This window comes from Rhineura floridana, chromosome 4 (genome assembly GCF_030035675.1).
Source record: "Rhineura floridana isolate rRhiFlo1 chromosome 4, rRhiFlo1.hap2, whole genome shotgun sequence".
Taxonomy (NCBI): Eukaryota; Metazoa; Chordata; class Lepidosauria; order Squamata; family Rhineuridae; genus Rhineura; species Rhineura floridana.
This window is the reverse complement of record NC_084483.1, coordinates 105,735,880-105,758,360: the sequence shown is the minus strand read 5'-3', so window position 1 is coordinate 105,758,360 and position 22,481 is coordinate 105,735,880. Positions and strand designations below refer to the sequence as shown.

General features: G+C 40.2%; 1 protein-coding gene across 4 annotated transcripts in view; it reads right to left on the bottom strand.

Annotated features, from left to right (window-relative positions):
- The window catches only part of PDE7B (phosphodiesterase 7B), a 309,082-nt gene that overhangs the window by 246,798 nt on the left and 39,803 nt on the right, over positions 1 to 22,481 (bottom strand). The window contains exon 1 of one of the 4 annotated variants that reach the window (XM_061623932.1): positions 9,996 to 10,363. The exons of 2 other annotated variants lie outside the window; for them this stretch is intronic. In XM_061623932.1, coding sequence (XP_061479916.1) covers positions 9,996 to 10,016 — 21 coding nt within the window. In that variant the 5' untranslated portion in view covers positions 10,017 to 10,363. Of the gene's footprint in view, positions 1 to 9,995; positions 10,364 to 22,481 lie in introns of those variants that run through there. One more of the 4 variants, XM_061623934.1, reaches the window with a different exon arrangement.

Sequence of the window (22,481 nt, the reverse complement as noted above, 5' to 3'; positions counted from 1 at the left end):
TCTACCATATATTTTGGAAAGTTGTTTGTTCGCCCTGCACCTGGACACCTCTAGATATCAGAACAAAGTTTTGCCTGATGGTTCCTGAGATCACAAACAGATTTTCATCTATGTTTGGATAAAATTGGATGTTCTTTTGAATCAAAATGGTGAAGTTTTCAAAACAGCACTGATTTTCACCACTGATTTCAAACCTGCACTTTTTTGTTTCTTAGAACTCCTGAGCAATAGCAGGTATAAGACTCCTAATGTCAAATGTGTCACCACAAACTTTGAGTGGTCTTGTGAGCCAGTCATTTCTTGTAGTCATCTCCGATACAAACACCCATCGTTTTTTGCATATGCAGAGAGTTTGGGGGAGGGGGTATATTTTAACATGTTTTTAATGCACATTGAAATGTATTATAAAAGCATGGGGACTAAAGAAATATTAGCAGATCATTATTTACCTGACTTAGCGCTGCAGTCTGCAACCAAATTAACATTTTGGCAAAACTCAATTTCCTGGATCATTAATATGTGTTGCATATGATACTTCTATTACTTGGTTTTTGTTGTTTTAGTCCCCCCCCCCCGTATATCGCCTTGGGCAACTTTCATTTGAAAAGCTGATTAAAATAGTGTAAATAAATGATAACAAACAAACCTACAAGCATGTAACTTCGTATCTACGTTTGCATATATTTGTCCCCCCCAAATTCTTGCTTCTCACTTATCTTGTCTTTCCCAACCAGTCAAAATTTAGTCTATAAGTTTACTAGAGCTTTTTGAGGTTTATGTTTATTGGGTGTATTGCCACCCTGGGCTCCTGCTGGGGAGGAAGGGCGGGATATAAATCAAATAATAAATAAAAATAAAATAAATGTTACACTATAAACTGTCATATATGTTGATAGTGTAGTATATGAGGGGTGGCTGAACAGTTCTCAGCCTTTATGTATATATATATAATGCTAAAACACTTTAAAACATCATAAAAATAAAATACATTAAAACAAAGCAACATTAAAAACATTTTAAAAGCTTCAAAAACATCTTGTTTAAAAAGGGTTAAAAACATATTAAAAAAACATATTAACAAGCAATTCTAACAGAGATGCAGACTTTTAGCCACTCCTTGTAAATCAAAGAAGGGAACCTGTGGCCCTGTAGATGTTGTTGGTTTCTGTCTCCCATCAGTCCCAGCCTGCATGACCAATGGTCAGGGATGATGGAAGCTGGAGTCCAAAATATCTGGATGGTACCAGGTTCCCCATCGCTGTTAGTATTAATACTAATAGTATTAATACTAATACAACATAAGTAGCTAGAAATGTACCTATGTAAAAATTGTTAATATTTCACCTGAAGATCTGATCCCTTGGGTATTATCTATATTTCAGTTTTATAAGGAGACAAAGGAAATCTTAAATCCTGAAATCTTTATTCAGTTCTTGTTCAGGCAAAACTCGCATTGGGAATAAGGATGGAATGATAATGCAAGTTTTGGCCTAGAGCAACAACTTCTTCAACGAGCTGATTCTAATCAGTTCAAGACTGTTTATACAATAAAACATGACACAAATAGGACATTAATATCCTGAGATAATTCATAGAGGGAACTTCTAAAAACATTGTCCCTCAGCAGTGGTTCCCACACTGTAGTGTGCATGTGTGAAGCAATATCACCTTGATATGTCAGTCATTGTTTTGTATTTTAATAGATTTTTTCCTGAACAGGTAAGATCAACAATAGAGGATAAACAATAGGAAAATTTAGGAAGTTTCATGCTACCCTAATACTGGAACAATTCAACAGTGGAATAAGCTACTTTGTGGAGCTATGAAATCTCCCTCCTTGGAGAGATACACAAATTCAAGCTATCAAGAAATGGTTGGTCAGGCATCTGCTGAGGATCCTTAGGCCCATTATGTTCTGTCTCTAGGGCTGAACTCTAAATTGTTCATCTATTACATACAGCATCTGTAGCAGTGTCCAAAAGGCCTGCACTATCTTAATCCTTGTGCTGACTATCTGCACTTGAACAATGCCTGTTGCCTAGTCATCTGGTGAGTAATGTCAGCTCTACCTGATCTTTTGTGTAACATGATCCCACGTTGGGCCCAGTTTGGGCACTACCCTGGGCACATTTATCTCTTACACCACACCCCTAAACATAATGTGTGAGTTGCATGCTCCATGTGGTGGTCTGTTATGTTCAACTCCTATCTCATGAATGGGCTGTAAGATGCATGGATGTCAGTATACTAGGGTTGCCAGGTTCCTGGCCTGAGACTGATCCTGTAGCTTTAGAAGAAGAGAAAGTCAGCCAAGTGCAGGTGTTCTTGCAACACTGTAATGGGAAAAACCACAAGGTGGAATTCTCTCTTCCCCCTGCACAACTTTTAAAGATACAGTAGACCTCTTGGTTGCCAGGCCCAGCCTTTAAGAGGTCTTCTGTATCTTTAAAAGCTGTGCAGGGGGAAGGGAGAATTCCACCTTGTGGTTTTTCCCATTACAGTGTTGCAAGAACACCTGCACTTGGCTGACTTTCTCTTCTTCTAAAGCTACAGGATCAGTCTCAGGCCAGGAACCTGGCAACCCTACAGTATACTCACTTTAGGTGAATGGCAGAGTGTTCTCCATCACCATGTGGGGCCTGAAATAGAAGGCCTCTGACAGATACTATGCAGCTTGCATATACTTACTGAAAAGAGTGTTGCCAACCCTTTGCTTTGGCCTCCTGCCCCCTCTTCTCGTCCAAGCACTACTGGTGCTTCCTTTGGACCCAGGGAAAGCAACAGCAGAGACAGCTGCTACTACAAGTAGTTTCAGCGACAACGAGAAGATGAGCATAGGATCCAATTCTTTGCTCACCTCTACCTAACTCAGGAACCCAAGGGGAGAGGTCACCATACCCCCACAATGCCAGAGGGCATTCATTCATTAACATTTGCCTTTTCTGTGCCTTAAAGAGCCCATGGCTTTAAAACAAAGAGAGACATGCAGATATTAACACATGCCACTTAAATAACTTTTGAGCATCTTTCCCATGATTGGTATGGATATATGAAGGACAGAAATGCAGCTTTTAGTGCACTTGCAACGGGTTTTTTAAACCAATTGATAGCTATCGGATCGATTTACATTTGAAATTACATTCCAGCTTTCCTGTCCTTTTAGGGTTACCTACAAATAGAAATGTTCTATCTGATTTATTTATTTAAAATATTTCTATCTCACCCTTCTACCCTACAATAGGGCACTCAAGGCAGCTACAATAAAATTGCACACATATATAATAAAATACACAATAAAAACACAAAACATTACAGTAAATTAAAATGCATAAAATACTATTAAAATACATAAAATGCATTATGCATACACATACAAACATACATACATTTATATATGTGCATACACATATAAGAAAGTGAGAATAAAAGAACTTAAAAGATAAAAATAAAAGATAAAAAACTTAAAACAGTATCAGGCTGACCCGTCAGTCCCAACCAAAGGCTCTCCGGAACAAAATAGTTTTTACAAATTATTTTTGTTTATTAATGTTTATTTTTTAGTGTACCACACACAATTTTTTCTATAAAGTTGGTTGGATACATTTGGGAGTGCTATTTTTACATTTTAACTCTACTTGTACAGAAGTGCGGGAGGCAAACTTTCTCATCCCTCCCCCACTGATTCTACTCCCTCCCCTCACTCTCTAGTAAAAATGACAAGGTTGAGGAAAAAACCTTATCAGCTCCACTGCTGCCAATTTCCTTCACTTCACCACCTTCTATCTCAGTGTAACTGACAACCTTGGGGGAAACCTTGTCACTGATACTAGGGAAATTTTACCCATCCACTCCTTTTCCCTGCCAGGATAGCTGAAGGAAAGGAGAAGGTTTCCCCCCTCAAAGAGGGTGTGTATGGGCACAAACATTCCCGTGCACAGCAATACTTTAATTAAAGAAAGAAAAAAATGGACAAGGTATTAATTAAACTTACAAGGCATTTTTGTTAGTTTCACTAGATAGCAGAGGGAGTGACTGTGTAGGAACTGGTAGCGGAACAGAATAGGATACCTGTGTGGGATTGCGTCTCTCTAGTCACAGGGCAACATGAATTAGCAACTGCAGTAGGCAGGCAATGGAGAGCCTTATCCTGCTCCCCCTGTATGCAAGTTTTGCTCAGTGTCTATAGACAAATAATTGGGTGTTAGAACAAATTAAACCACAACTATCACTAGAAGCTAAAATGATGAAACTGAGGTTATCATACTTTGGGCACATAATAAGATATGATTCACTAGAAAAGAGAATAATGCTGGGAAAAACAGAAGGGAGGAGAAAAAGAGGAAGGCCAAACAAGAGATGGATTGATTCCACAATGGAAGCCACAGACTTGAACTTACAAGATCTGAACAGGGTGGTTCATGACAGATGCTATTGGAGGTTGCTGATTCATAGGGTCGCCATAAGTCATAATCGACTTGAAGGCACATAGCAACAAGATATGACATCCAAGTCCCAGCCTACATTTTACCCCTCATTTAATCTGGATTTATTCTTTATCTGGTAAGTTAAAAAAAGCCCTATTACCAGCAATCACTTTGCGGTATCTCAACAACCAGTTTACATTATTAAGCCCCTGTCTGAAAGCACCCGAGGTGTAGTGACATTTAAAGCGGGGACATTAATTTGTCAGTTGGGGGTAATGAGCATTGGCTGAAGTGGGAAAGGATGCACAAAATATAATTAAGGGGCTTTGAAATGCAAGGGTGATTCCAGTTAGACAGCTGCATGTGCAGCCTGACATGCAGTGCCAGTCCAAGCTCTGTCCACGTGCAGTAGTGTAATGGTAAATTCAGCAGTGCAGGGTCCCTTCAAAATAGTCACAGCCATGCCCCCTCACAGCCACACCGCTTCTAACATTACAGAATAATCTGGCTAGGCTTGAATACTGCTTTCTGCTTCTCTGCTACGGTCACCATTTGACTGTCCTTTCTCACTGTCGGAGATATTGCTTGAATTACTGGATTTGGTGTCTACAAATTTATCTCCTGCTGCTACCAAAGTGCTTGATGGGATACTATCATAAGGATTCATTGTCTCTTCTGCAGTCACAGAATTCTCAGTCTCCACAACTTGACTTTTTAAAGTAGGAACTAATAGGAACTCCTTGGCTCTAATCAGCAGGAAAGAATAAGGAAGCAAATTAGAAGACTCTTCTTAACGGCTAACACACTTCCCTTTCACACTTACTGGCTCATAGAACACCGGAGATGTAGGGACCCTGCTGGGACCTGGCTCCCCAAAAAGTAAGGGGTCTAAGACACCACCCCAGACCCTGGATGACTACACCCCTGTCTGCATGTACCAAATTGCACTTATCTGCCTCCATTCAGATAGGTGCAATGAAGTTTGCCATTTAGATACTCATCCAAGGGCAACTGCTATTCACTTGGGATGATGAAAGGAGCAGGAGATTATAAGATTGTTCTAGCAGTTGATGATAGACACTTTGTAATTAAAACTAACCTTTCAGGAGGTTAGCATCAAGCTCCTTGAGAATAAAGCTTACCAGAAAAACAAAATTTTAAAGAAGACCTAGCTCTACTGTACTGGGCACTTTCAACAATAAACAACGTCTCTATATGGCTAGGGTACATCACACTGAGTAATAACAGAATCAATTTTACCTATAAGCATGGGTCATTAGAGATCCAGCTGAGGAACAATGAGCAAAGAGGCTAGATGAAAATGATTTTAAACAAGAATAGGATTAACAGGTGGTTCCCAAGCAAAAAAAGTAAATGTCTGTGCTCTGTGGATAGTTCCTCTTGGCAAAAAAATAATTAAAAAATGAGAAGCACTCTTTTACACAGTGCTATTGGCAACTAAGTTCAGTATGTCAAAGCAGAGCAGGCTGAGCGCTGCTATTCATCCATAAAGAATAACTATATGAAATATGTTTTGGCTACTGCATTTGCTTCTGGAAGCTGCAGCAGAGGACTTATGTATGGCTGGTGCATCCTCTGTTCTGCTGCTTTGTTCAGGCAATGCAGCTCTTAACATTCTCATTTTTTTTAGCATGCATTAAGGTCAAGAAGCATTTTATTAAGGAAAATATTAAGATACACAAGCCAGTTTTATTGGCTTTACTTTTCACATGGGTCAGGAAGTGGAGACTTAAGAATCAAGGGACGATGATGAGTATGTGACTGGGCATTAGGGCACAATGATCACTGTGTTTTGCTAAGCATGTGTGGGAGTGTGTAGGGCAGAGGTGGGGAACCTCAGGCCAGGGAGCTGAATATAACCCCCCCCAAAGCCCTTGAGATTCTCCTCATCTGGTCAGGCTTCCTCCCCAGCCCTGCTCTGCACCTTCCTGAAGTGCTTTTGCCTGGCTGTAATAACGTGTCCTTGGACTATGATAAAGCCTATTACTTCTCTGGATGGAGAATGGTGAGAAGTAGAAACTTCTAACTTTTGTGTTGCTGGAATGTATTTTATTGTAGAAAGGAAAGAATCACGCCCACATTTTGCCTCTGGCCCCAGCCACTATTAGCATGCGGTACCTGGAAGGTTGCCCTCAAGGGAATATGGCCCTCAGACTGAAAAATGGTTCCCCTCCCCAGATGTAGGGCATGATGATGACATACCTACGAAAGCGTTTGGAAATGCTAAAGTTTTAAAGAAGGGGTTCTCACACATGTATTTCAACCACCTATTGACAGTGGAAGCGTTGTACCTGAATGTTTTCTTAGCATGTAAGAAAAGTTTAAGAGCTACATTGTAGAAAGGAGAATTACATTCTTTATTAACCCTAATATAAGAAAAATGGGAATGTTCACATGGTTCTATATATATATTCATATGGAACTTTGACCACTTTAAGATGTGGTATTACTGAACAAAGTACTCAACTCCTTTAGGGATTGAATCCAATCATTCCAACAATTTCATCTTATTCTGACATTTAGCTACCCACCTTGCCTTGATGCTCGAATGCTAATTTTCCTTTCCTCTGGTCCTTTGAAATTTCCCTTCTTTGGAAACTGATCAAACATTTGACCTGAGTATTATTCAAAATATAATAGTTTATTGGCATGGGCTAATCAGTTGGGGAGGGGGAATTTTTTTTAGTGTTTGTTGCATGTCTACCTGACAGATTAATTAAATATTGTGAACCCAAGCATTTGAGATGGAGCGGATCAGAAATTTAAATAAATGACTGATTAGTGCACTTTTTAGGACAATAAACAGGAACTAACTTGGTATATCTCAACAAAGTGTAATTTAATTTCCTCATTTTATTCTGGTTCCCGTATTCAGTATGACTCTAAAGAAGTTTGATCACCATTTGTAAACCTGGAAAAGTTGCTGTTCTCAAGAATAAGAGAATCTGTTCCCAGACGTTCTGAGGACATCCAAATGTTTGTATAAAATGGATGCTTAGAAAAGGCAGAGTGCTCCTCAAATTGGCATAGGTGTAAAGAAGAGACACACAGGGCCCCAAATCTATTGAAACCAATGGAACCATTTAGAATTACATATTATGTTGTGCACCGCCCAGAGAGCCTTTGGCTTTGGGCGGTATAAAAACTGAATAAAATAAATAAAATAAATAAATAAATTGTAAGAACTATGCATTATAAGAAACAGTGGGCGGCTGATGAAAATGGTATCTCTATTTCTGAGGTCTTCCCCTGTCCTGTGAAGTATCTCATGAAGTGAGGGCAACACACTGTGTGATTCTTTTCTATTATATTCATGCATTTCCATTGTCTGTACTATAAGTTATTAGCTTCCACTGGAAGGAACAAGCAAACACACAATGTGATGACAACATGTCATTGGGTAAGTGTTGTAACATGTTAGGGGACATTGGAGAAACAAACCACATTTTTGCCAGCATCTCTACAGCAACATTTAGTTTCTCCCTGGGTTGTGACTAATTAAGTCCCATTAATTTCACTGGAACTTAAAAGAGAATTTAACCAAAAGCTTCAGCTGTCAAGTCATCTGGATAACGGGGGGGAATTCTCTTTCTGTTCAAAGTCCTCAGCACTAATTTAGTACAGTGCAGCATTACTTACACGCACCACTTAAACTTGCAACAGGGGCATTCAGGTGACAATCCTTACATGGGAGGAAGCCCCACTGAACACAGTGGGACTTATATCAAAGTAGTCTGTGGAGGATTGCACTGTGACACTGTTTATGAAGCTGTTGCAAGCTCGTGTCCTCAGAAACTAGGGTCCTTCACAAAGTTTGAAGGCTTCTCTCTTCCTCATAGAGCTCTCTGGTTTTCCCATATTCCTTTTCCCGATACAATGATCATTTAAACTGAGTAATGCACAATTTATACACAGTAGTAAAAATTATTCTGTCTTTAAAATTGTGTTTGTATTTCTAGAGCTAGCTAACATTTTGGGTGTAAGGTTTACCATGAACAGGCGAGAGGAGGGGATATCTTTAGCTAACAGTTCAGCTAATAAAAATTGACTGTGGGCTGACAGGCAAAAAAGAAAGAAGGATGCTTTAGCATTGCATATGACATGTGTCATTAAGCAATTTATTAATGACAGCAGTCTCTTTGTTCTTGCAGCCATCAGTGAAGATACAGCAAAGGAAATGGAGGAGCTGCAGCTATGCATTTGTAATACACAATGTCCTTGTTTTTCCCACCAGGCACTGCAGGATAGCAATTGTCCATTCACGGCACATAGCAGATAGTCTGCATTTCAGAGCTAATATTTTACCATTCCTAAACTGGTACTTATGCATCAGGTGCAGTTAGCTGTTTCTCCTTACTTAACCCTTCAGAGTTCATTGTTAGGATGACCCAGCCAATGTTTCTGGATTTGTCATCCGTATATAAAAGCAAAATGAGTTTAAAATTAAGAATAATAAGTTTCAAAAATGTGAAGCAGCATGTCCCTTCTTCCAAATAACTTGACAGAGTTTTCAGAGTGATTAAACCTTGCAATGTCTTAATCAGACAATACACCTCTGCCAACCTTTATATGTATGCTATTTTGGCAGGATTTTAAATATGCATCTCTCTGTGAGTAGCTTTCACAAATGCATGTTACAGCAACACTCCTGAAAACAATGTGAGTTCTGTTCAGCTGAGCCATTGCTCGTGTTCCCTACCGCACTTGCAGGTCACTTTAATGCTGCAACAGTCTTTCAAGTTAAGAGTACAGGCTGTTGTTTGATGACCAGTTGAAGACATGTGTCACCAAACAGTCCTAAAGAGACGCTGGCTCATTTTCTAATGAAGCTTCCACTGTTTTTCCTTCATCTAGCTGTTAATATTTCATCTCTTTGTTGATAGCTTGAGCATAATTTTCCCTTTAATGAAGTTAAAGAAACATAGGAGCATTTGTAATTTTGTATTTTGAAATCCAAACCAGCTAAAACATCCAGATGGTAAATATTTGTAACCTATATTAAGAAACTATTTTTATACACATTGCAATTCATTCCCCTCCATCAGTAAAACAAAACAAAACACCATATCCTTAGATTTCCATTCCAACACATTTACAGCACAGTCCTTCGCATGTCTACACAGAAGTAAGACCCATTGAGTTCAGTGGACTTTATCCCCAGGTAAATGAGTATAGGAGTGCAGCATCAGTCACCTGTAAAGATTCTCTTCTGCAGTCCACTGAAATGGAACTGAAGACAGCCTATAGGACAAAAGCCCTCATTCTCCTAAGGGCCATTAAATGTTCCTGTCCCAGAGCCCTTCCTTTATCTTTTGCACTCAGCTTGGTTACAGTTCATATAAGTTTCCTTGGCTCAGGATACCAACAACAACAAAACGCAGGTAGGAACATTTTTAAAAAACCAGTTACCATAATAAGAAACATCAGAATTTTCTTCTAAATGCAAATATTGCCTCTGTAATTAACTTTGGCAAGTGCAGTCCCTCCCCCCACCTTTTTTTTAAAAAAAAAAACATAATCATGCTGCTGCTTAGGATTTGCTGTACATACCTCAACCATTAAACAAGACATTTAACCATAGTGGCAGTTCTGTGACCTTTGAATGCTGTGAAATCTGCAAGCGGTGCAGCTTGTTCATGAAGACTTGTACTGCAGGATCCAGAAACTGCATTCAGGATTAAGCAAATAATTAAGTGAAACGTGGAAGAGAAAAAGATGCACATGAACATGTACAAGGGTGGGTGGGGAGAATGTCCAAGAAGATAGATAATGCAAAGAAGCAGAGAGAGAAAAGAGACTCTTAACAGAAAGCTGCACTTTTCTACCAGACGGGTGCTGGGACAGAGAGCTCAGCTGTGTTTGCTGCAGTCTCTGACTGGCTGAGTGTTAAGCAGCAAGGCCGTGCTGTGCCTGGCTGGGAGGTGCTGTCAACTGCCACAGGCATAGCAAAGCAGGCCAATCAGCTTGAGCACTGTGAGCTCGCTAGAGTGAAGCCTTTTCTGTTTATGTTTCCTCGTTTCAAGAGTGACGTCAAAGGGGTTTAGTTTTTCCTCTGCATGTGCTATTAATTTTAAAGGACTACTATGGGAAGAATGTGGCAGTGATTTCGGCAGGCTACCACCCTACTCCAGAAAGAAACCAGAGATGTAGGTGTTTTTTGTTTGTTTTTTAAAATCAGATCTGGATCCCACTTGGAAATGTTTTTATAGTCAATTTTGCTGCCAGAACGATCGGATGTGTGCCAACAAAATAAAAAGGAAAATGTTCCACATGTAGGAATGTGTCAGGATGCAAGTCGGCACGTTGCAGAGGTTTGATGGCATGATCCTTAGTAAAAAGGAGTTTTGGTGAAGTAAATTCAGGATCTGTTCTCTTTCTGTGTTCTCTTCTGGATATAATAAATATTCAAGATCTATGAGAAATAGGGATAGCAGAGAAATCTGCTATGAGAGGATTCAGACCTGAATCGTCCTTCTGTTTGCATGTTTGTTGCTGCTCCAGAGCAGATTTCCCATGCTTAAATGTTTCCAATATTTGTCGACACTGGATTTATTTATTTTAATTTCCAAGGATTTAACATAAATCACCACATTATCTTAAGTTTTTCATATCAATTGCATAATGTGGAAACTAACACAAAGTGCATCTGTACAATTCAAAGCCCCAAGGCAGCATTCCTTTTTTTTCTGGGTATACTTGACTCCAAGATTGTTCCTCCTTGTGAAGTAGTGACTTAACAGATCTATGCATCCCAAACTTAAAATAGAGGACTATTATATCCTGATGGTTCTTCTAATGATGAATAATGAGTACATTATTCACTATTGTTTCTCTTGTGCCTCCCAGGCACATTAAGAATATAACAATGTAAGAAGAGCCTGCTGGATCAAGCCAATGGCCCCTTTAGTCCAGCATCCTGTTCTCACAGTGGCCTATGGAAAGATGCCTATGAGCAGCCCACAAGCAGGAACTGAGCACTAGAGCATTCTTCCCTCCTGTAGTTTCCAGCAACCTGTATTCAGAACCATATTGACTCTGACCACGGAGCCAGAGCATAGCCATCATGGCTTGTAGACATTGATAGCCTTATCGTCCATTAATTTGTCTAATCCATCCTAGTTGGTGGCCATCACTGCCTCCTGAGGGAGTGAATTCTATGTTTGAATTATGCACCGTGTGAAGCAATACTTTGTTTTGTCTGTCCTGAATCTTCAACATTCAGCTTCACTGGATGTCCATGACTTCTAGTGTTATGAGAGGGAGAAAAACTTTTTCTGCATTCATTTTCTCCTTGCCATGCATAACTTAATACACTTCCATCATGTTGCCTCTTACTCACTTTTTTCTTGAAACTAAAAAGCCTCAAATGATGCAACCTTTCCTCATCCATCCCCTTGATTATTTTGGTTGCCCTTTTCTGAACCTTTTCCAACTTTACAACATCAGTTTTGAGGTGAGGCAACCAGAACTCTACATAGTATTCCAAATGTGGTTGCACCATAGATTTTTATAATGGCATTATGATATTGGGAGTTTTATTTTCCATTACTTTCCTAATATCTCTAACATGGGATTTGCCACTCACTGGGTCGGGATCTTCATTGAGCTATCCTCTATGACTCCAAGTTCTTGTTCCTGGTCAGTCACCAGCACTCAGACCTCATGAACGTGTATGTGAAATTAAGATGTTTTACCCTGACATGCATAACTTTACACTTGATTACACCAAATTGTATTTGCCATTTTACTGCCCATTCACTCAGTTTAGAGATGTCCTTTTGGAGTTTTTCCCAATCCCTTTTATTTAAATGAATAATTTACTATAATTAGCAAACCTGTCTACCTCCCTGCTCATCCTTAACTCTAAATCATTTATTAACAAGTTAAAAAGCACAGGTCCCAATACCAATCCTTGCAGGACTCCACTTTCTACATCTCTCCATTGGAAGAACTGACCATTTATTTCTACTTGCTGCTTTCTGTTTCCTGCCAGTTCCTGATCCACAAGAGGACCTCGTCTTGTATCCCATGACTGCTAAGCTTACTCTTTGGTGAGGTTCCTTGTCAAAAGCTTTTTGAACATCCAAATACATTATGTCATTTATCTATATGCTTGCTGACACTCTCAAAGAACTCTAATAGGCAAGTGAGACAGGACTACTTCAGCAAGGCTACTATATGTTTAATTACGTTATCTTAAACAATACTGTCCACTAGTTTTCCCAGGACAGATGTTAAGCTAACTGGTCTGTAATTGTTCAACTACCATTGGATTTCTGAGAAGTTGGTTAGGGTGACTGACCTGGAGTAGAATCTAATATAGTGCTAAGCCTGTCATTCCACAATGGAATGCAATGGAATGTTCTCTCCCTCTCCTCACCCTGTGACCCCCAATCAGTTCTAGAGGTTCCTCCAACCCTCTGGAGCAGATTCAAGAAGGACGTGGGGTGCATCCGGGGAGAGAAGAGGAGGGAAAATCAGATCACTATTCTGTGAACCCAGCCCCATAACCATTGGAATGGAACCACTGTAAAACATGACTTAATCCCTCAACCATTTCTGAGTGGGATATGCAGCCTGATATCCTGTGAGCATGATAACCATTTATTTTAAGGCTGCAGGCACCACAGAAACAATGGAGCACTCAGGGATGGAGGAGAGCTTCAGCTATGGGGTGGTATATACATGTAATAAATAAATAAATAAAATATGGTGTCCAGACTACACAGGGGAAAGATGGCAATGGTGGCTTATGGAAGAAATGGCCTTACAGCTTAGAAATTTCACCAGGACCTGGTGGAAGAATGGACTGTCTAAAACCGCTGGAAACCAAATTGAATGCCCTTACCTCCAAAATTAAAGAAACAGAAGAGGCATGAAGCATTGGAACTGGAACTGCAACCAGCTACAGAATTTTGTCTTAGTAAAATACAATAGGGAAATTACCCTGAAACTTAAGGACTTGGAAAACACTATAATTCGTGTGTTCATGTAATTTCACAGCCAGAAAAAGGGGAAAGATGTACAGTAAAGTTCTCCTGTTGTGAACAGAGCAGACAGATGTTGAAAGAGCTTACAGAGAGGGTTAGTCGCAAAGGCAAGGCAAGGTAGCAAACTTCAGTCATAGTCTATGTGATTTCTTCTTGGTTTATATAAATACATATATACATATTTTAAAATATATATACAATAAAATACGGAATTGCAACTTCAGTGACTGATATTTCTATAAACCAGCATTTATAGCTTTGTACAGATTAGTGCCACCTTATTTACTTTTTTTCATATGATGTAATTCCATGAAAAGGCAGTTGTAAGGGTGAACTTGCATGTGTGGGATTCAGTCTGGATTGGATTTACTTTTGTCATACCCCTGAAAATGTCCATTATTTACCAAAAGTAGCATTGTTACATGTTTATTGTATTTTTGATGTTTCTTGTCTTGTGAACCACCCAGAGAGCTTCGGCTATGGGGCGGTCTATAAGTTTAATGAAATAAATAAATAAATAAATAAATCTTGCATTGTCGCAAATCCATGTCCAGAACTGTCCAGATGTGGTGGAAGTCAGCAGGGATTCACTTTTTTTCCTATAGCTGCTGTGGCCTGAGATGATCACGGGACCAGGCCCTGATATTTTTCTGTTTTTTTTTTTTAAATTTCTTGGCAATTGCACGATTTCCTGTGAGGATTTTATCTATATATTGATCAATAGATATGATTGTGTCAAAGACAGGAACTCTCTGAAAATGCTAAGAGGAAGCAATGATTTAACAAAGCCTTTGCATATAATACAGCAGTTCTTCTATGTATTAGGAAGTCAGACTGATATAAAGGTGGTACAAGCTCTATGAATCAACACCATGTTTGAGATGTGATAAATTGTCATGTGTAGACATGTCCTAATTTAGAAGAAGAGAATTACCTCTGATTCATCTTTTAAAAAGCAAAGTTAAACATTGAAAGAGCCCTGTGAAATACTCTAATTATACTGGAGAGGTAAAGTAGCAAAATAAATGTCCTTAAAATCCTAGAGCATGATCAGGCTGTTTAAAAAATCCTTTATGAAATCTCTCACAAGTTCAGTAAAAGCTTATTTCATGTGATCTCCCAAGGGAACAGTAAAAGGTAAAATCTTTTATGCAAAAGTTTCCAGAACAATTTTGAGTTATTAGAACTTATGGTTATATTTCTAACTGGATATACCAGATAAAATGATAGAGCTTCCTGTATCTAGTGGAAGAATATCATTTTTAAAGAAATCTAGATTTGAAAGGGGGGGAAAGAAAAAGGAAAGGATAGATCCTACTAATATGACAGAAACAGAAGTGGTGCTAATCAGCAGAGGTACCAAAGCACTGCAGCATTGTTCATCTAATAATTCAAGCATAGTTCAAGGCAAACACCTTGGGGGTATTTGTTTCCCAGCTCCTACATGTAAGTTATAGATTCAAAGATGTCTGAATGTTGGTTAGTTCATCATTAATTGGTGAAGAAATAATTTCAGTAATACTAATTAAAGATTAGAGATGGCTAAGCAAGCCATTGGCTGGCTGGCTTTATAAATCAACTCGGATGCTCAACTATTCAAGCCAGAGTCACACACACACACAGGGCCAGCTCCAGGCATGCGGGGGCCTTGGGCATCAGCTTGCCCTGGCCCCCGGTGTGTGGGGGTGTGTGTGCGCATGCATGTACGTGCCCCCCCACAGCCCCCCTACCTGTCTAGTCTTTACCATTGCCCTTAATGAAGATGGCGGCCGCAGTTTCCCTAAGGGGAATGAAGCCTCCGCCACCATCTTTGTTGATAGCACACGTGCATGCTACGCGCACACATCTCTGCAATCAACTAAGATGGTGGCGGCAGCTTCAGTACCTTAGGGAAACTGCGGCCGCCATCTTCATTAAGGGCAATGCTGAAAAGCCAGCTGACAGGTAAGTGGGGGGCATGGGGGGCGTGGATCACGGAAGGGGAGCGGAGGGCCCCTCAGGGGCTCCTGTAGCTCCGGGGCCCTAGAGCCAGTGCCCAACCTGGCCGCCCTTTAGAACCAGCCCTGCACACACACACACACACACACACACACACACCATGGTTTTTTCAACTGCTCAGTTAGAACAATCAAGCAGCCCAACTTGCTCCACCTTGTTTCACCTCTTTAAGTGGGAAATCTGTTGCATTGCACTGCATTATATCCTGAGATGTGAGAGTGCTGAAAAAGTGGTCAGCACCCTTGAGGCAGCCAGCCCAGCCCAGCTTAGTTAACTCTCTGACTTTAGATCACTTCTGCTCCAAACTTGGGCTGCAAAAAGCAGCAACTAGCCTTTGTCATCCAGGGACCACGGGGACTTTCAAATAGGGATTGATGGATCAGTCTGTTTCTGATCTATGTCAGTTTTGCATTATGTTCATTCATAAGTCCACTCCATCCTGTTTCCATATGAACCTGGTGTGTGTGTGTGTAGAAAAGTGTTAAACCTGAAGGATACATCCCAGTTAGTGTGGGAGGGGCAAATCATGTTCTCTATGCTTCCTCCTCCCCTTTCCCCTCCTTCAAGCACAAGAGGAAGAAAGCTTCTAGTTTGCAGCAAACCATAATATGCTATGTCATTCAGATGCAGCAAACAATGGTTTGCATAATAAACTACATTTTGCCTTCAAACCAGGATTGCAAATAATAATTTGTTCCTCGTTTGGGATCCTGGTTTGAGGGCAAACTGTGGCTGAAATGCTAAAGTAGAAATTGAAGTGTCTAATTTCCTCCTTGCATGTGCAGGGGAAGGGGAGGAGGGACTATGCAAGCCTGACGTTTGCCACACACTATTTATTCTTGTAACAAGCAATCATGGTTTGTTATTACACCTGGATTGCTTCTATGTTTGCAGACCCAAATTTCATCTTCACAACCCTTTTTGAAAGGAACCTCCTTAAAACAGTGGTGCTTCAGGTCCAAATTAGGAGTGACAGGAATCGTTTAAACGTTCTAGATTTGGACCAACATGTAGAGTTCATAATCGTGCACGTACATAGAGCAGCAGGGTGGGAAAGGGACAAAATGGCATCAGGACCCTCCCAATTGCAGTGCTGCTGCTTGCTATAATAGGGATGGGGCAGGGCAAGGTGGCAGCAAGGTAGTGGCAAGGTCAGGGGAGCCTCAGGTTGGTGGCAATAGCCCCGCAGGTGCATGCACACACTGTAGAGGCCAACCTGGAGCTCCCCTGACCTTGCCCCCACCTTGCCCCATCCCCATCCCAGCGAGTGCAGTGCTGCCACTGAGAAAGCACCACTGCCCCTCTGCTCTCGCTGCTACATACATGAATGAAACATCACAGCATATTTGTTGAACTCTTTTGAGATCCTTAGCACTGCCCTCTAATTTTAGCAATGAAAATTTGTAGTCAAAATTCCTGTATATGTTTGCAAAGAGATTACAGTCTCTTTTCACCTGCACTTCATAGAGTATAACTTCATGGTGAGGGTAGAGTGTATGCCTATCTGGTGTTGCTGAGGGTGGATCCCACAAAGGTGGATGGGGAGGGGGACACCTATGGCATTCAGTTTATGAGAGCCCAAAAGGCATATTCCCTCACAGATTATCATTATTCTTGCAAACGAGTTGACAGAACAAAAGGCCTACTGAACATTTATAGAAGCCTGGGCTTGTTTATGGGATATTTTTAGCATATTGTATTAATTGTATTTTATCACTTTATTTTCGTGACCTGCCCAGTGAATAATGCTATCTGGTGGCCTTATATCAAGTGGACAACTACCACCACCTCACTGGCAATTCCCAGCCCTGTGCTGAGAAAAGGCATCCCTCATCAAGGGTAGCTTTCCAGTACATGGTAGGTTTGTAAACAGACTTAAAATTGTATAGTAAAAAGAGCACTGGTCACATTGCTGGTGGGGCACTTTGGCCTCAAGGTTACATCATCCTATGGATGGTCTTAGTTTCATACCTTAAACATTACAGTGGAAGCTGAAAGGTCACTGTTGCAAGTACCAACATGAGCAGCCACTCCCAGGTAAGGGAACACCACTGAACTTCCAGCTTACTTCATTAGCTCAGTAGTTTATTATTACATGACTGTGTGAGGTAATACAAATTACCACTGTCACTCCAAAGTGGTAAGAAAGAATGAAACTCACTGGGACCAGGATTCTAACTGATTGGTTATTAATACATGAAACAGTATTAGCTGATAACTGGGCCTACAATCCTGTGACGTGTGCACAGAATTGCAACCAAAAGCTGGGAAGAGTCCTGGCTAACAGTTTGTTGTGACAAATTAATGGAAAACATTAAAGTAATTGTACAAAGACATGGACTTGGATCCTCACCTTCCATCTGTAAATGTAACACAGTTCATGTTCAAAGAACTAGGCTTTCCTGCCTCCCCCTTCTCTGCACCCCCTCTGAAAATCTCCTGGGGGTTGGGGCACCCTTGGGAATGGTGTGGGAGAAGTTGGAGGGGGAGTTGGCAGAAATTGCCTTTGCTGCCAAGAGGGTCATACCTCTCAGCATATCTTAAAGTTCAGATCCTCCACCAGAGGTATATATACAAACCCCGCTTTGCACACCACATTCCTTTGCATTCATCACCCATTGCAAGAAAATTACATCCAACTGGTGTACAGATATTGAGTCCCCCATAATACTTTAGTCAAATCCCTGTTTGTTCTAAGTAAACTACTCCTTTAGGGAGCCAAACCTCTAAGAGTTTCCAGTGTTCTGTCCTTGTGGATTCTCGTGTTGTTCCACTCAAGCTTGCTCAAACCCTAGTCTGTTTGGTTCCCTTTCCTATCTCCTCTGCCCTGTGCCCTTTGCCTCCTTTCCCTTTTTATTTTGCACCAAGGTTTATGCAGAGACCTCATAGCCTTGTGTTCCCCATCCTCAGTTCTCTCACTCTAAAGTGATATATGAGGCAAGCTTCTATACCCTTTCATACGGCTAAAAACATATTTTTTAAAATTTCAGCAAGCTTGTCCATAGACATACACTAAATTATGTATACTTGTTTTTAACGTTACCTGATTTTGTCTGTGTTTTTATTGATAATTGTTTTATGTTGTACACCAGTTACGTTTCTTATTGTTGTCAAGTGGGTAAGTGTGACGTGGTTTATATATTTTTCTAAATACACACACACACACACACACACACACACACACATACACAGAGGTCCCAAGCTGGAAATAGCTCAAGGGACCCATAGGTCTTTTCTGGTTTCCCCACTGCAAATCACCCAAGTAACCTTGGTGGTTTGGCACCAAAGATTATCTGAAGCAGCTCCCTTTAAAGAAGAAGTCTCTATTTCCCTCTTCGCTCTAGGAAAGGTAGTATCTGTGCTCTAATCTAACCCAAGTCAACCCCATGCAGATCCATCAGGCACTATCTCCCCTTGCTAGTTGGTATGGAGATCCTACTACACTCCAGTTCCTGAAGTTCACCATAGGTTTGCCAGTCCAGTTTAAATACTACCTGTGTAATCTTTTTTTACTTCTATACCAATCTCTCTCTTTCTGTTATTGTTATGAATTTTAGACAGCATATTGACTTTACATGGAATTGTCTCATCCTTTTTGAGAGATCCCCAGGAATACCAGACTCAGAAGCTTGACATTGCCTGTAGCTACAGTCTCCTTTCACCTGTGGTTTGTCCCGATTCTTCATGAATTGGTACTTTGGTAAAGACAGTGAGCTCCTAAGCTTGGCTTTGATGCTGCATTAGGCATCTGAGTTTAGATTCCACCTAAAAAAACAAACTTGTCCATACTACATGTTTAGGGAAGGGCAGAGATAAAATAAATACTATAGGGTGTGTTTGTTAACTCTTCCCTAAGAGTCCCTCCTTCTAGTCTTGTTCCTGGTTTTAGATTTTCCTTCCTGTTGGACAATCAAGGGAAAACTTTTTAACTGATTGCTATATAAAGGACAAACTAAGCAATTGGAAACTAATTGTGGAAAGCAATTGGATTTTTGTTTTTTACTGGTTCCTGGATTGATTTTTCTATCCAGAAACTGTGAAAAGTTCTCATACTGAGCTGCACATGTTGGGAAAACCAGAAATTAGGCCCAAGTTACAGCCTAAGTGTCCAGACAGCCTAACTGAAGTGTACACAAGAATCGATTCCTCTAGGGCTGTTTTCATCTTTTCCCATCAAGTAATAAAGAAAAAGAAGAAAAAATAGTCACTATGATTGTGAGTATAGTGAGTGCTTTAAAAGAGTAAAGCGTAGCCTTTTTTTCAGATCACATTAAGTTATCTCTTTATTTCACCCTTGAGCAATAAGCACCCAATCCTGCATCATAAGAAGGCAGAATAAACAAATGCTTACTTCTTATTACAGGCAAACATGTTTCTTTATTTCTAGCTGGGTAGAGAACACAACTGAAACTGAAGAGCAGAGCAAAGGAAAGTCCAAGGGGTGGAGTCTAACTCTAGCCCACAATAAAAGGTCTAATATTTAACTCTTCAAGGGTCAAGTTACTATACAGTAGGGTTGCCAGGTCTCCGGTTTTTGCCCAGAGATTCTGGATTTTTAGGATCCTCTCTCGGTCTCTGGATGAGTCACCTCAATCTCTGGACTCTCGTTGTTGTTATGTGCCTTCAAGTCGATTACGGCTTATGGAGACCCTATGAATCAGAAGCCTCCAAGAGCATCTGTCATGAACCACCCTGTTCAGATCTTGTAAGTTCAGGTCTGGGGCTTCCTTTATGGAATCAATCCATCTCTTGTTTGGCCTTCCTCTTTTTCTACTCCCTGCTGTTTTCCCCAGCATTATTGTCTTTTCTAGTGAATCATGTCTTCTCATGTTGTGTCCGAAGTATGATAACTTCAGTTTCATCATTTTAGCTTCTAGTGACAGTTCTGGTTTAATTTGTTCTGACACCCAATTATTTGTCTTTTTCGCAGTCCATGGTATGTGCAAAGCTCTCCTCCAGCACCACATTTCAAATGAGTTTATTTTTCTCTTATCCGCCTTTTTCACTGTCCAACTTTCACATCCATACATAGAAATTGGGAATACCATGGCCTGAATGATCCTGACTTTGGTGTTCAGTGATACATCTTTGCAATGGAGGACCTTTTCTAGTTCTCTCACAGCTGCTCTCCCCAGTCCTAGCCTTCTTCTGATTTCTTGACTATTGTCTCCACTCTGGTTAATGACTGTGCCGACGTATTGATAATCCTTGACAAGTTCAATGTCCTCATTGTCAACTGTAAAGTTACATAAATTTTCTGTTGTCATTACTTTAGTCTTTTTGATGTTCAGCTGTAGCCCTGCTTTTGTGCTTTCCTCTTTAACTTTCATCAGCATTCGTTTCAAATCATTACTGGTTTCTGCTAAGAGTATGGTATCGTCTGCATATCTTAAATTATTGATGTTTCTCCCTCCAGTTTTCACACCTCCTTCATCTTGGTCCAATCCCGCTTTCCATATGATATGTTCTGCATACAGAATAAACAAATAGGGTGATAAAATACACCCCTTTCTCACACCCTTTCCGATGCAGAACCAATCGGTTTCTCCATATTCTGTCCTTACAGTAGCCTCTTGTGCAGAGTATAGGTTGCATATCAGGACAATCAGATGCTGTGGCACCCCCATTTCTTTTAAAGCATTCCATAGTTTTTCATGATCTACACAGTCAAAGGCTTTGCTGTAGGCTATAAAGCACAGGGTGATTTTCTTCTGAAATTCCTTGCTCCGTTCCATTATCCAACGTATGTTTGCAATATGATCTCTGGTGCCTCTTCCCTTTCTAAATCCAGCTTGGATGTCTGGCATTTCTTGCTCCATATATGGTAAGAGTCTTTGTTGTAGAATCTTGAGCATTACTTTACTTGCATGGGATATTAAGGCACTAGTTCAGTAATTACTGCATTCTCTGGGATCCCCTTTCTTTCGAAGTAGGATATATATTGAACGCTTCCAGTCTGTGGGCCATTGTTTAGTTTTCCATATTTCTTGACAAATTCTTGTCAAAATTTGGACAGATTCACTCTCAGTAGCTTGTAGCAATTCTATTGGTATGCCATCTGTTCCTGGTGAATTGTTTCTTCCAAGTATTTTAATAGCAGTTTTCACCTCACGTTCTAAAATTTCTGGTTCTTCATCATATGGTTCCTCCGTGAATGAATCTGTCATCCTGTCATCTCTTTTATAGAGTTCTTCAGTGTATTGCTTCCATCTTCCTTTTATTTCATTCAGTCTGCAGTGCCCTGGAAATTAGGCAACTGAAGTGCAGTTAATAGCCCTTTCTCACATCTTTATCATGATTGTGGAACTGCTGATCTCCAGTCCTATCCTCATCTCATTTTTGAAGCAGGACAATTATTATTAATTGTCATTTAATTATTGTGTAATAAATATAAAATGTAGACATTGCATTCATGACTGAGAACCAAAATTAAATGCCTTATTTAAAAATCATAACCCGAATGTAATGACCCTTCTGTACACAAGAAATAATAATTATTTTGTAGTAAAAACATAAACCAAAGCAAGAATAAAGTGGGAGAGAGGACAGAACAGATGTGTGCGTGTGTGTGCCTGTGTTACGAAAGGACTAAAATGTGACTGAAATAATTTGGGAAATTCCTGATCTATAATCCTAAAGGCATACTGTTCTATCAGTGAAATTCATAATCAGGCTAAACATGACCCAGATTAAGAGAAAAGCTCTTGACTGGCAGGGAAGTGAAGCTGAGTTTTACAATGTTCAGTGTTTAACTCAGATTCACTATAAAGATCAGTAGGGATCAATCTCTTGTGAAAGTGGCAAGTGGCATGTAACTTTCTCAGGGGCAGGGACAATAAAGTCTTATTTTTCAGTTGCAGTCGGCTTGGAAAGATGCAGACATTCTGAACCTGCTGCCATTCTTAACACTAAGAAATACATAGTCAATAATAATAATGCAGAAAACCATTGGTTTGATTCAAACTTCATAGTCGTGCTTTTCTGACATGAGTTATTTGTTCATCTTCATTTGTAAATTCAACATAGTATGAAGAAACCCAGTAATTCA